Raw genomic sequence first — 12923 nt, forward strand, 5'->3', positions numbered from 1 at the left:
TTTCTAATGTTGGGCAAATACAATTCTTGCTGCCGTTAATACGTGTAGTATTAAATATCTGCAATCTTTCTCATAATTGGCTCCTATTATTCCTAACAAAAATAATTCTGGTTTAAAGTCTATTTGTTTTCAGTCATTTTCTCCAAGCATAAATGTACTTTAACACAAAATCTTTCTGCTTTAGGGCATGTCCACCAGATATGATAATAAGTACCTGTTCTTTGTTTGCACTTCCAACAGTTATTTGAAGTATTTTTAAACATTTTTGCTAATTACACTGGTGTCATATGCCATCTGTAAAATATTTCATACAGGTTTTCTTTATATGCCACTGCTTTAGTTAATTTAATATTTTTTCACATAAATTTTGTCAGTCTTCTATATTATATCCAAAATTCTTTGCCCATGTTATCATTGTTTCTTTTACTTGTTCTTCCTCCATCTTTAAGTTTAACAGAAATCTATAGAGTTTCTTAATCAACTTGTCATCTGTTTTTAACAGTATCTGATCAAATTCTATCTGTTCTTTATAAAATCCAATTGTTTTGGCATCTTTTTCATATCTCGTTTGAATTTGCAGATATGGCCACCATGCTAGATCAATACCTTGTTCTTGTAAATCTTGTCTGTCTTTCAATTTTCCTTCATTGTCCAAAGTATCTTTATAAGTCACAACTTTATCGTAGTTAATTAAATTTGGGTAAGCAAAAGCTTCCATTGTTGAAAGCCATTAAGGTATCTTAATATATATATTTTTCTATTGTTTTTTTCCCATTCTGAAAGAAGTGCATTCCTTATAAAAAGGTTTTGAAAGTATCTATGTATTTTATTCTTTGCATACCACAGAAAGGCATGCCAACCAATTTGTAGGTCATGCCCCTCTAGGTACAATAGTCTTTTATCTCTAAGCATTATCCATTCTTTAAGCCATGTTAGAATAGTTGCTTGGTAGTATAACCTCCAGTCCGGCAGTCCAAATCCTCCACTTTCTTTTGCTTCTTGTAGCATTTTCACTTTAATTCTAGCTTTTTTTTTCCTTGCCAGATAAATTTCAATATTATTGTATTTAGTTCATCAAAAAACGCTTTTCCAGCCTTACAGGAATCATTTGAAATAAAAAGAGTATTTTTGGTAAGATATTCATTTTCAATGTTCTGTTCTCCCCAATATTGAAAGTTGGAAGTTGAGGCTCTTGACCAGGTTGTACCCTTGCGGCCCCTGACCCGGTGCAGATCCCGTCGAGCTCCATGGTTTTCCGCGGAGCTCCAGGAGATGAAGCGTCGGAGACGGGGCCTAGAGAGCGGTTGGAGGTCCAGCTGATCCGAATCCGACCGATTGCGACTAAGAGCCTATATTAGGTCTTATCTCGCTGCGATAAGGGTGGCGAGGTCTAATCACTTCGCTACCCTTATCACGTCCGCAGATAATCGCTCGGCCGCCCTGTTTAGGGTGACTCGCTCCCTCCTTAATCAGGAGGTGAGGGAGGAACCCTTGCAGGGTCGTGCCGAGGAGTTAACCAACATCTGTCGGACAAAATCGCTCGGATTCGGAACGGTCTGGACTCTGACTGGGCAGAATCTGGCGATCAGGACACGGGCGGTCTTGTCGATATTACCTAGGAGGAGTTTGATTCTGTGACTCCGGAGGAAGTGGACAGGATTATGGGGAGGCTGAGCTCCACCACATGTTTATTGGACTCGTGCCCTTCCTGGCTGGTCTATGCAGCCCGGGAGAGGACACGTAGCTGGTTCCAGGCAGTCATATCGGCTTCTTTGAGTGAGGGTAGCTTCCCCGCTGTCTTGAAAGAGGCGGTGGTGAGGCCTCTCCTCAAGAAGCCTGCCTTGGACCCAGCTGTATTGAACAACTTTCGTCCTGTCTCCAACCTTCGCTTTCTTGCGAAGGTTGTTGAGAGTGTGGTGGCGCATCAGCTCCCTCTGGTCCTGGATGAAGCGGATTATCTAGACCCGTACCAATCGGGTTTCAGGCCCGGGCACAGCACGGAGACGGCATTGGTCGCGCTGGTGAATGATCTCTGGAGGGCTCAGGACAGGGGACATTCCTCTGTTCTAGTCCTATTAGATCTCTCCGTGGCTTTCGATACCATCGACCATGGTATCCTGCTGTGGCGTCTCAGGGGATTGGGAGTGGGAGGCACGGTCTTACAGTGGTTCTCCTCCTATCTCCAGGGACGTTCGCAGTCAGTGTTGACAGGAGGGCAGAGGTCGACCGCGAGGTCTCTCGTTTGTGGAGTTCCTCAGGGATTGGTCCTCTCGCCTCTCCTGTTCAACATCTATATGAAACCGCTGGGTGAGATCATTCGTGGTTTTGGAGTTGGGTATCATACCCAGCTTTTTCTTTCGACCCCAAACCACCCCAGTGATGCCCTCAACGTGATGTCCCGCTGCCTGGAGGCGGTTCGGGTCTGGATGGGGAGGAACAGACTTCAACTCAACCCCGACAAGACTGAGTGGCTTTGCATACCTTCATCCCGGGTCTATTCAGATATTCCATCTCTTTCTATGGGAGGTGAACTATTACCCCCCGTAGATAGGGCTCGCAACTTGGGAGTCCTCCTAGACTCATGGCTCACCTTGGAAGATCACATAGTGGCTGTTACTAGGGGGGCTTTCGCCCAGGTTCGCCTGGTGCGCCAGTTGCGGCCCTATCTTAGCCGGGATGATTTATGCACGGTCACTCACATGCTCGTGACCTCTCGTCTAGACTACTGCAACGCTCTCTACATGGGGCTTCCCTTGAGGACCACCCGGAGGCTCCAACTGGTACAGAATGCAGCCGCGAGAGTTGTGTTGGGAGTCTCCCAATACTCCCATGTTACACCTCTGCTCCGGGAGCTGCATTGGTTGCCAGTTGTCTTCCGGGTGAGATTCAAGGTACTAGTAATGGTGTTTAAAGCCCTACATGGCAGGGGTCCAGAGTACCTTAGGGAACACCTGCTGCCGGCATCAACTTCCCTCCGCCCTGTGCGTTCCCACAGAGAGGGCCTCCTCAGGGTACCACTGGTCAGAGAATGTCGATTGGTGGCCCCCAGGGGGAGATCCTTCTCTGTGGGTGCCCCGGAACTATGGAATCAGTTACTGGTTGAGCTCCGGACGGCGCCCGATCTTCGCTCCTTTTGCCACGATCTAAAAACACACTTGTTCGAACAAGCCGGCCTGGCCTGATGGGGGATTGGTGGGGTTTTTATTGTATTTTATTGGGGTTTTACTATGTATTAATTGTTTTTAGTGGGCATGTATTTAATCATTTTTTAACTTTTGTAATTCTGTGTTTTTTATTCTTGCCCTGTTCACCGCCCTGAGTCCTTCGGGAGAAGGGCGGTATAGAAATATTAATAAATTAAATTAAATTAAAATTTCCAAATCCAATTTTATTTGTTTTAGCAGTCTTACATAGTTATCTTCTTTTATTGTTACACATCATGCTATTAGATAAATTCCCAAGTATTTAACATTTTTAACTATTTGAAGCTTTGTTATTTTTGTTAGTTGATTTTTTTTGTTTTTCTGTTAGATTTTTTGTTAGCATTTTAATCTTTTCTCTGTTTATTGTCAACCCTGGCACTTCTCCAAATTTTTCTATTTTCTCTAGAAGTTTAGTGCTTGTTTCCAGTGGATCTTCCAATATAAAAACCAAATCATCTGCAAATGCTTGTAATTTATATTTTTCATCTTTTATCTCCAGTCCTTTAATTTCTATATCCTGTCTAATATTTCTGTTCAGTACTTCCAATGTGAGTATAAATAGTAATGGAGATAGTGGACATCCCTGCCTTGTGCCCTTTTTAATATTGAAGTTTTTTGTAAGACCTCCATTTACAATTATTTTGGCTATTTGTTTACAATAAATTGTTTTGGTTATATTTATAAAGTTTTTTTCTAAAGTCCATTTCTGCAAATTGGTGAAACATAAATTGCCAGTTTACGTTGTCAAATGCTTTTTGTGCATCAAGGAATATTAAAGCCATCTGTTGAATGAATTTCATAATACTCTAACACATCAAGAATCTTTCTTAAATTATTTTTTATCTGTCTTTTAGGTAAGAAATCATTTTGGTCTGTGTGTATAAACTTGATCAAAAATTTCTTTAGTCTTTCTGCCATTATTGAGGCAAAGATTTTGTAATTTACATTTAATAGTGATATTGGTCTATATTTTTTATTTGCATTAAATCAGAGTTTTCTTTAGGTATTAAAGTAATATTGGCTTCAGTCCATGTATTTGGTATTTTAGCCTCCAGGAGAATTTCATTGCACAGTTCTTTCAAGATTGGATTTAATGCATCTTGTAGTGATTTATAAAACTCTGCAGGTAATCCATATGGGCCAGGAGTCTTTTCCTTTTTTGCCTTTTTATAGCCTCTATAATCTCCATCATTCATATTTTTTTCATTTAATATGTTTTGAATATTCTCTGCAATTTTTGGTAAGTCTGCTCTTTTTAATTCACCTTTTGTAATTCACCTTTTGGTTCTTGCAGCTTGTTTATCAATTTTTTTCTCTTTTTCTTTTTTCAGGTCTATATGCTAACCATCTCCCAAGGCTTGTTGGCATTTTCAAAGAAGTTCTGTTTAGCCCTTTTAATCTGTTGAGCCATTATTTCCATCTTGGTTAAATTTAATTTATGTTTTATTATCTCCATTTGTTTCTTAAATATTTTCTTTTGTGGATCTATTTGTAATACTGATTCTAGCTTTATTGGGTTATGGTCTGCCCAAACATTAGTTTCTATCTCAACTTCTTGTATCCTCGTATTAAGTTCCAAAGATATCCATATCATATCAATTCTAGTCCATGATTTATTTTTCTTTGAGTAAAATGTTTATTGTAATTTCTTTGGATTTTTTTCTCTCCATGTATCTTGGATACAGAGTTCTTCTGTCATTTTTAAGAATACTTTAGGTAATATATCTCCTCCTTTTCTCCCTTGTTTGGTGCTTTTGTGGTCCAAAGTTTCATCTGTTATTGCATTAACGTCTTTGCATTAAAGTTATTGCATTATACAAAGATTTTGATAGTTTAAATCTGATATTTTTTATATAGTTTTTGGTAAAATTGTTCTTCTTTATCATTTGGTGTGTATATTGCTACCATCAGTATCTGTTTTTGATCCATCATTAATCTTTTCTTTAATGTATAAAGCTATTCCTATTTTCTTTTGAAGTGTTAATGCAAAGTAAAGTTTAGCAATTTTCAGTTCTTCTAACAACTTATAATGTTGTCTCTTAATGTGTGTTTCTTGAAATCAAATTACCGTATATCAATTTTTAATTTTTGTGATGGTGTAAAGATTTTTCTCCTTTTTGAAGAGGAATTTAGTCTATTTATACTCATTGACAAAATCCCACTCTCCTCCATCTCTTTCAGTTACATCTAGGTCTTAATCTTCTAGTCGACCTTATCTGTCTCTGATCTCTTGGTCTTACTCCTTCTTCTGTATGTGTGTTTTTAATTTCTTCCTCCTCTCTTAGTTTGACTGCTCCTTCTACTGTCATTTCTTCCTGTTTCTTTGTTTTTCTCTTTGTAATGGATTCAGAGTCACCTCTTTCCAAAAATGTTCTATGGTTATTGAAGAATTCCATTGCTTTAAGTGGTGTATCCAGTCTATATCTTTTCATATCACAATAAATTAAAATCCATTCTGGAATCAGCCATCTAAAATTCACTCCTTTCTAAATTAATTTCCTGGTTAGAAACTGGTATTCTCTTCGGGATTCTCTTATTCTCCTAGGAATTTGTTTGAGGACTAGTTTCTTTTTCTTTGTATTTCAAAGATTTATCTCTTATTCTTCTGAAAATCTCATCTCTTGTAGATCTTTTAAGAAATCTAACATGCACTTTCCTGGGGACTTTATTTCTTCTAACATAGTTTGAGTTCATTTGATAGATCTGGTCTAATTCTCCTTCTGTTTGCCATTTCCCAGTTATCCTTCTTTTATGCCTCAGTCAGCTTCACAGTATTGTTATAAGTCAGTTTTAATTTCCCCAAAGCTTAAACCACCACTTATAGTTCAGGAGGGAGGAATAAGGAAAAAATACCCCCCTCCCTGGAGCTCGGGGCTTTGTTCTTGAATGCTGTTTCCCAGAACCGATATTTCCACTTGTAGAGAGATAAGGAAATTAGTCTTGCTTGTTTTTCTTTAAAATTTGTTGTCTCCGATGATCAGCTGCTTCTGGCAGACCACATGGGTGCAGTCAGCCTTTCTTTCTGCCGGTCCCAAGAGCTCCTTTGGATCAAGCGGGCCAGATACCACTGGCCCACGAACTGCAAAGTTTCACCCTTTGGCCAGTCACCTCTACGGGGCGACTTTCGGTCACATTGGACTTCCCAGCTGGTAGAAATTGGGCTTGGGGAACGGAGATTCATTCCCCAGCACCCATCTTGCAGTGACATCATCAGAAACTCCCCCTATTATCCATCTTTCTCATTGGGCTAACATCACCCAGCTTATTTAACCTGCATATTACTGAATAAACCTTGGTTGGCTGAGTTTAGAATAGCATTCAGTCATAAATCATGATTTAGAAACCACAATGGCTAACTTGGCACCACATGTTGTACCCAAAACTAAACAATAAGCCACATTATCTTTTAGTGATGTGTGAAAATGCAGACTCTGCCTTTAGCACTTATGCAAACACAGAGACCCTTGTGCTATTGTTTCCTGTTAAAGAAAGGAAGTTCTTATTTTATACATCCTTAGTTAAATCTTAATTACTTTTTTTCCTTTAAAAAATGAAATTGAATAATAGCCATTTTTTGAGGGGGGGCACTTTCCCTCTCCAACGTTTAGTGCAGCTGCTCCAAACTTGAGATCTGAACTCCCTGTCATCCACTGATCAGAGATTAGGGGAATTTTAGGCTAGAATCTGGAAAAACTAAATCTCCTAATTCTGCTGTAGGCATTTTCCAGCTGGATAATAAATGCATTCCTTTCATCTTAAGTTAAGAATCCTGACTCAAACTATCTTCACCCCCAAAACAGGAAAATCACAGTGAACTAGTTGGAGATACAAGAAATGTGTTTCTCTATTTTGTTTCAAACCTTGGAACACCTTGTGAGATTTTTCAGTTACCTGTTAAAGGCAACCCAGTTCATATTCAGGCTGAACAAACCTCTGGTTCTCCATTTCTAATTAAAAAAAACCTTAAAGGATAAGCCAAGATCAACTGATTGTCAGCAATATTCTGACAATATTCTGCAATATTCTCCTGTCAGAGGTGAGATCTGCCCCCAGAGCTCTGGCCCCCAGGAACAACCTTCAACCAATGCTCTGCTGCTTGGCCCGGGCTTCAACACGGGCCTGCTACATTAGGGATGGCTGATGGAATAGTGAAGATTCTTATCCCCAGGCTGCCCATTGTGTTTCTTTAATGTTTACCTTTTATTCTAATTTTAATTGTTTGTTGCACATTCTATCTTTTTGTTATATCGTATGTCACCCCAAAGTCATTGTACTAGTGAGATGGGGAAATGGGAAATAAATGAATGAATGAATATTTGCAAATAAGCAAAGGAACAAACCTTATTCTTATTAATTAGTATGAATTGACTGCTTCCTTTTTAGAGATATAAAATGTGGCAGGTTATACTGCTTACATAATTCACCTGGAAACAAGAATCCTTGCAAGATGCACTATAGATGCTGGGATCAACAAAAGGGAATGGTTGAACCTGGAACAAAATGTGAAGATGGAAAGGTTAGTAAAATATTACCTCTAATCTGTGTGCTCTAAAGTCTGATTCCAAGGGGTGATCAATAAAATAATTTTGCAATCTTAACAATGTGAAAGTTGGTCTAGATTTTTCACACTACAATGAATCTAAGTAGAAGAAAAAAATATCCATCTATCCATCTTTTTTTTTGTTTTTGTTTGTTTTTCTTTCAAACAACAAACCCAACAAATGAGGTGAAGGTCCAAGGCTGTTTCTTTCTTGCAAGAACAAAATGCCTGGCCTTCTCAGAGCCTTGTGCTTCTTTCTTGAAGCATCTTCTGAACAGACTGTAAAGAGACAATCTTTTCTCTGAACTTGTGGGCATCTCCATAGGGACGGTGGAAGAGAGAAATGAGAAAATCAGGGCAGAGCTGGTTGTGACCTAACAATGAAACAAAACCAAAGTTTACCTGAAAGGATCAGGAATAACTTCCCCTTGATTTTTATACAATATAAAACCTGAAAGAAGTTTGGGTTAGTTTGGAAAGTGCTGTCTTACTCTATTGATAATCTCTTGCTTTGACTTTCAGGTCTGCAACAACAAAAGGCAGTGTGTTGATGTGAATACAGCCTACGAATCAACCACTGGCTTCTTTCAGAATTGATTTTGGAGATCCTTCTTCCAGAAGGTTCAGCTTCCCTCTAGTCCAAAGAGACCCATCTGCCTGCATCTTACTAGTAAATTACCCTTAGCTTCCAGATGGCATCCAAATTCTGCAATATTTCTTCACTATATTTAATTTTTTTACATTTTGCTGTAATCAAACCTTTTTCCCGCCATAAAGCACCATGGGAATGTACAACACCAGAGACCTATTTGCTGTCAAGAAAAAAAATGGCCATTTTATCATTTGCTAATTGCAAAGCATATTTAATGCAACAAGTTCTGCCTTTGGAGCTGGTGTATTCGAAGTCAATGCTTCCTCTCCCACAATTTCACACTGGCTTTCCAAGCTGTAGCTGCTTCCATCAATAAACAACTATTCTCATTCTGCATTTTGTAAAGTGTCATTTCTCAAATCTGATTTGCTGGAGCAAACTTCACCAAGAGCTTGCATGCAATCCTGAGGTAAACCATCAGGTGAATTATCTACTGGCATTAAAGGAACTTATTCACAGTCATGGAGAAAATTCAAAATATAGCATTTTGTTTCAGAAGGAGCCCCTAACAATAAATCATCCAAATATTGCAGGGCTTTTCAAAAGGCACAAGGACCTTCTTGGTTTTATTTCCATGAACATCTTTCACTTCTCATCCAAGTTAAGAACTGAAGAAGCTTCTTGGATAAGAATCAAAACTGAAAAAATGAACACCAAGAGTGAAGAAAAAGGAAAAAAGAAGGTTTTTTTCCCCTTTTATGAGTACAAAAGAAAAGGTGGGGGGACCTAAAAGTTGAATATATCTAACATCGCAGGATTCAATCTGGGTCAGTCATCAGGACCAGAAGCTTCGTCTTCCAAGCTTCCAGTCTCATGCTGAAGCCCATCCTCAGAGCCCGTCTCTGTGTCCAGCATGAGTCTGAAAGGTCAGGAAACAAAAACTGGTCCTGCTGACTGACCCAGATTGGATCCTGCAACATTATCCTGGGACACGTATGTTCTCCTTCATTCATGTCTGACAGGGAACAAAAAGAGCCCACCCTGGCTGGATGCTGAAACATTGAAAAAAACCACAGTTTCTCCTTGTCTTACGTAACGGGTCTACAAATAGTTATAAGCTTTCCCACCCTTATTTGACCAAACCACTATATTAAACAAACAAATAATCCAGTTGAGAGAATCCATCAATTATTGTATTCAACAGGTAGAAAGTCCACCGATGGCTTCCAGTCTCTTATAAACCTTCTAGTTCATTGTCTGATCAAAGCATTTGGTTTTGCCATCTCTGCTAGTTCAGACAAGTTCAAGATCCATTTTTCCACAGTCAGCACAGGGCTTAGCAAGTACAATCCTTGCAGCAGTCATCATATAAAGTGATAACGTCCCAAATTGTTTTTCAATTGGTATGTCACTAATACCTAAAAAAACCTATGTTGTGTACTGGGTTCATTGTTTGAGAGATGAGCCGAGGCGAGTGAGTTCAGTCAGGAACATTCTTTATTGCTTGCAGGAACCAAACTGGGAAACAGGGCTACGAATACAGTTATTTATACCCTGGCCTCTAGGTGGCAGCCAATAGGTTTAAAGCAACCTATTGCCACCCTAGAGGCAGCCAATGGCAGCGCTGGAGACGGGTTGTCTGAGGAGCTGGGAGCCGTTAGCCAGCTCCTTGCTTAAGCAACCTTCCAGCATTCAAACCCCATGTGGTACGCTCAGCAAAACAAGGCCCAGTACATTACATCTTCAGTTTTAATATTTCTACCTTAAATATTCAGAAAAAAACAACAACCAAGAAAGTCCAGTTGCCTTTTGAACAGCACTTTTGGGGCAGCCATGACCTGAATGATTGAGAATCTCCACAGAGAGTGAGGACCACTAATTGGTGCAATGGCTTTACCCCAGAAGCTGTGGCTGCTCCATCACTGGAGCTTTTTAAGGCATTTCTTTGTCCAGAATGGTATAAGGCTAGAGGGTTGGACTAGAAGACCTCCAAGGTCCCTTGCAGACCTATGACTCTATGACAATTGAAAATGCTGACTGCTAGCAAAATTCTCTGGACTCAAAAAGGCAGAAATTCCCTGATTGCAAATTCTTATATTTTTGTGCTTTTTAAAAGAGGCTATTTATTTATTTATTTATTTTATTACATTTATATACCGCCCTTTCCCTGAGGACTCAGGGAGGTTTACAGGGAATTAAAAAACCAACAATACAAAAGTTAAAACCAATTTAAAAAAGATTAAACTTAACCCTGTACAATTAAAACCCCAATTAAAATAAATTACTCCTCAGCCTGGGCCAGAGAGCTCGAAGAGCCAGGTCTTCAAGCCCCGGAGGAATGAACGGAGGTCGGGGGCAGTCCTCAGCTCCACTGGCAGCTGGTTCCAGAGGGCAGGCGCACACACTGAGAAGCCCCTATCCCTGGGTGTAACCCACTGGCAATCTCTTACCGGTGGGACCCTGAGCAGACCCTCCCTGTGGGAGCGCACTGGACGGGCACTTGATGCTGGCAGCAGGTGTTCCCTCAAATACCCCGGACCCAAGCCATGTAGGCTTTATAGGTAATGACCAGCACGTTGAATTTCACCTGGAGGGCAACCGGAAGCCAATGCAGCTCGCGGAGTAGAGGTGTTACATGGGAGTATCGGGAGACCCCCATTACAACTCGCGCGGCCGCATTCTGCACCAGTTGAAGCCTCCGAGTGGTCCTCAAGGGCAGCCCCATGTAGAGAGCGTTGCAGTAGTCCAAACGGGAGGTCACGAGCGCATGAGTAACTGTGCGTAGGGCATCTCGGTCCAGATAGGGACGCAACTGGCGCACCAGGTGAACCTGGGCAAAGGCCCCCCTGGTCACGGCTCCTATATGGTCTTCAAAATTGAGTCATGAATCCAGGAGGACGCCCAAGTTGCGAGCCCTATCAACGGGGGGTAACACTTCACCCCTCATCGTTAGAGATGGAATAGTCTGGTTGACCCGAGATGCCGATATGCACAGCCACTCAGTCTTGGTGGGATTGAGACGAAGCCTGTTTCTCCCCATCCAGACCTGGACCGCCTCCAGGCACCGGGACATCACGGCGATGGCATCACTGGGTTGGTTCGGGGTGGAAAGAAAAAGTTGGGTATCATCAGCGTACTGATGATACCCCACCCCGAAACCACGAATGATCTCACTCAGCGGCTTCATATAGATGTTGAACAGGAGGGGCGAGAGAACTGACCCCTGAGGAACTCCACAAATGAGAGGCCTTGGGGCGGATCTCTGCCCTCCCGTCAACACCGACTGCGAGCGGCCCAGGAGATAGGAGGAGAACCACCGTAAAACGGTGCCTCCCACTCCCAACCCCCTGACCATGGTATCCGCAGCAGGATACCATGGTCGATGGTATCGAAAGCCGCTGAGAGGTCTAATAGGACCAGGACAGAGGAGCAACCCCTGTCCCTAGCCCTCCAGAGATCTTTCACCAGCGTGACCAATGCCATCTCCGTGCTGTGTCCGGGTCTGAAACCCGATTGGTACGGGTCCAGATAATCAGTTAACTCCAGGAACAGAGGAAGCTGATGCACCACCACACTCTCAACAACCTTCGCCAAAAAGCGAAGGTTGGAGACTGGACGATAGTTATTTAAAACAGCCGGGTCCAAAGCAGGCTTCTTGAGGAGGGGTCTCACCACCGCCTCCTTCAAGGCAGCAGGGAAGACACCCTCCTTCAAAGAAGCAGTTATTACTGCATGGAACCAGCCTCGTGTCCCCTCCCGGGCTGCATAAGCTAGCCAGGAGGGGCACGGATCCAACAAACAGGTGGTGGTGCTCAGTCTCCCCATTTGCTTTCCTAACGTTTGCATTTTAATTAAAAATTCAGAGGGCATTAAAAGACATCAATTTTAAACATTTTGATTTTTAAAACATGTGTTTTTTTTTAAAAAAAGATCTTTATATGTGTAGTAGCACTGACATCTAGTGAGCATGAATCTCAACTGCACCCTTAAATATATGCTAGTTGTTTTCTATCTGTATATATAGTCATGCTGGCCACATGACCACAGATCCTAGAAAAGATAATCAAAAAACAAATCTGTGAACAATTAGAAGCAAACAAAGTCATAACTAGTAGCCAGCATGGGTTTGTTAAAAACGGATCATTCTTCGATAAAGTCACTAAACTAGTAGACCAGCGAAATGCAGTGGACATAGTATACTTAGATTTCAGTAAGGCATTTGACAAGGTAGACCACAACCTACTCCTTGGTAAGCTAGGAAAAGATGTTATAGTCAACATAACCACCAGATGCATCTGTAGCTTGCTAACAAACCATACTCAATGAGTAGTCCTCAATGGCACTACATTCACATGGAGAGAAGTAAGCAGTGGGGTACCACAAGGTTCCGTCTTAGGTCCAGTACTCTTCAATATCTTCATAAATTACTTAGATGAGGGAATTGAAGGGGAACTCATCAAATTGCAGATAACACCAAACTGACAGGGGTTGCCAATACCCCAGAAGACAAACTCAGCATCCACAAAGATCCTGACAAACTTGAACAATGGGCGCTATCCAACAAAATGAGTTTCCATGTGGACAAAAG

The 12923-nt window shown here is 41.2% G+C and overlaps 2 protein-coding genes across 2 annotated transcripts in view; both read left to right on the forward strand.

Moving 5' to 3' along the window:
• LOC310644086 (coagulation factor X-activating enzyme heavy chain-like) overlaps positions 1–8729 on the forward strand; it is a gene marked incomplete at its 5' end in the record, with an annotated part of 31307 nt that extends 22578 nt beyond the window's left edge. The window contains 2 exons of the mRNA XM_083368858.1: positions 7587–7719; positions 8266–8729. Coding sequence (XP_083224984.1) covers positions 7587–7719; positions 8266–8340 — 208 coding nt within the window. The 3' untranslated portion in view covers positions 8341–8729. The remainder of the gene's footprint in view (positions 1–7586; positions 7720–8265) is intronic.
• Positions 1–12923, forward strand: part of LOC310643887 (zinc metalloproteinase-disintegrin-like protein H4 subunit A) — a 126489-nt gene that overhangs the window by 61048 nt on the left and 52518 nt on the right. The window lies entirely within an intron of this gene.

This window comes from Vipera ursinii, assembly GCF_947247035.1.
Source record: "Vipera ursinii genome assembly, chromosome: 8".
NCBI lineage: Eukaryota > Metazoa > Chordata > Lepidosauria > Squamata > Viperidae > Vipera > Vipera ursinii.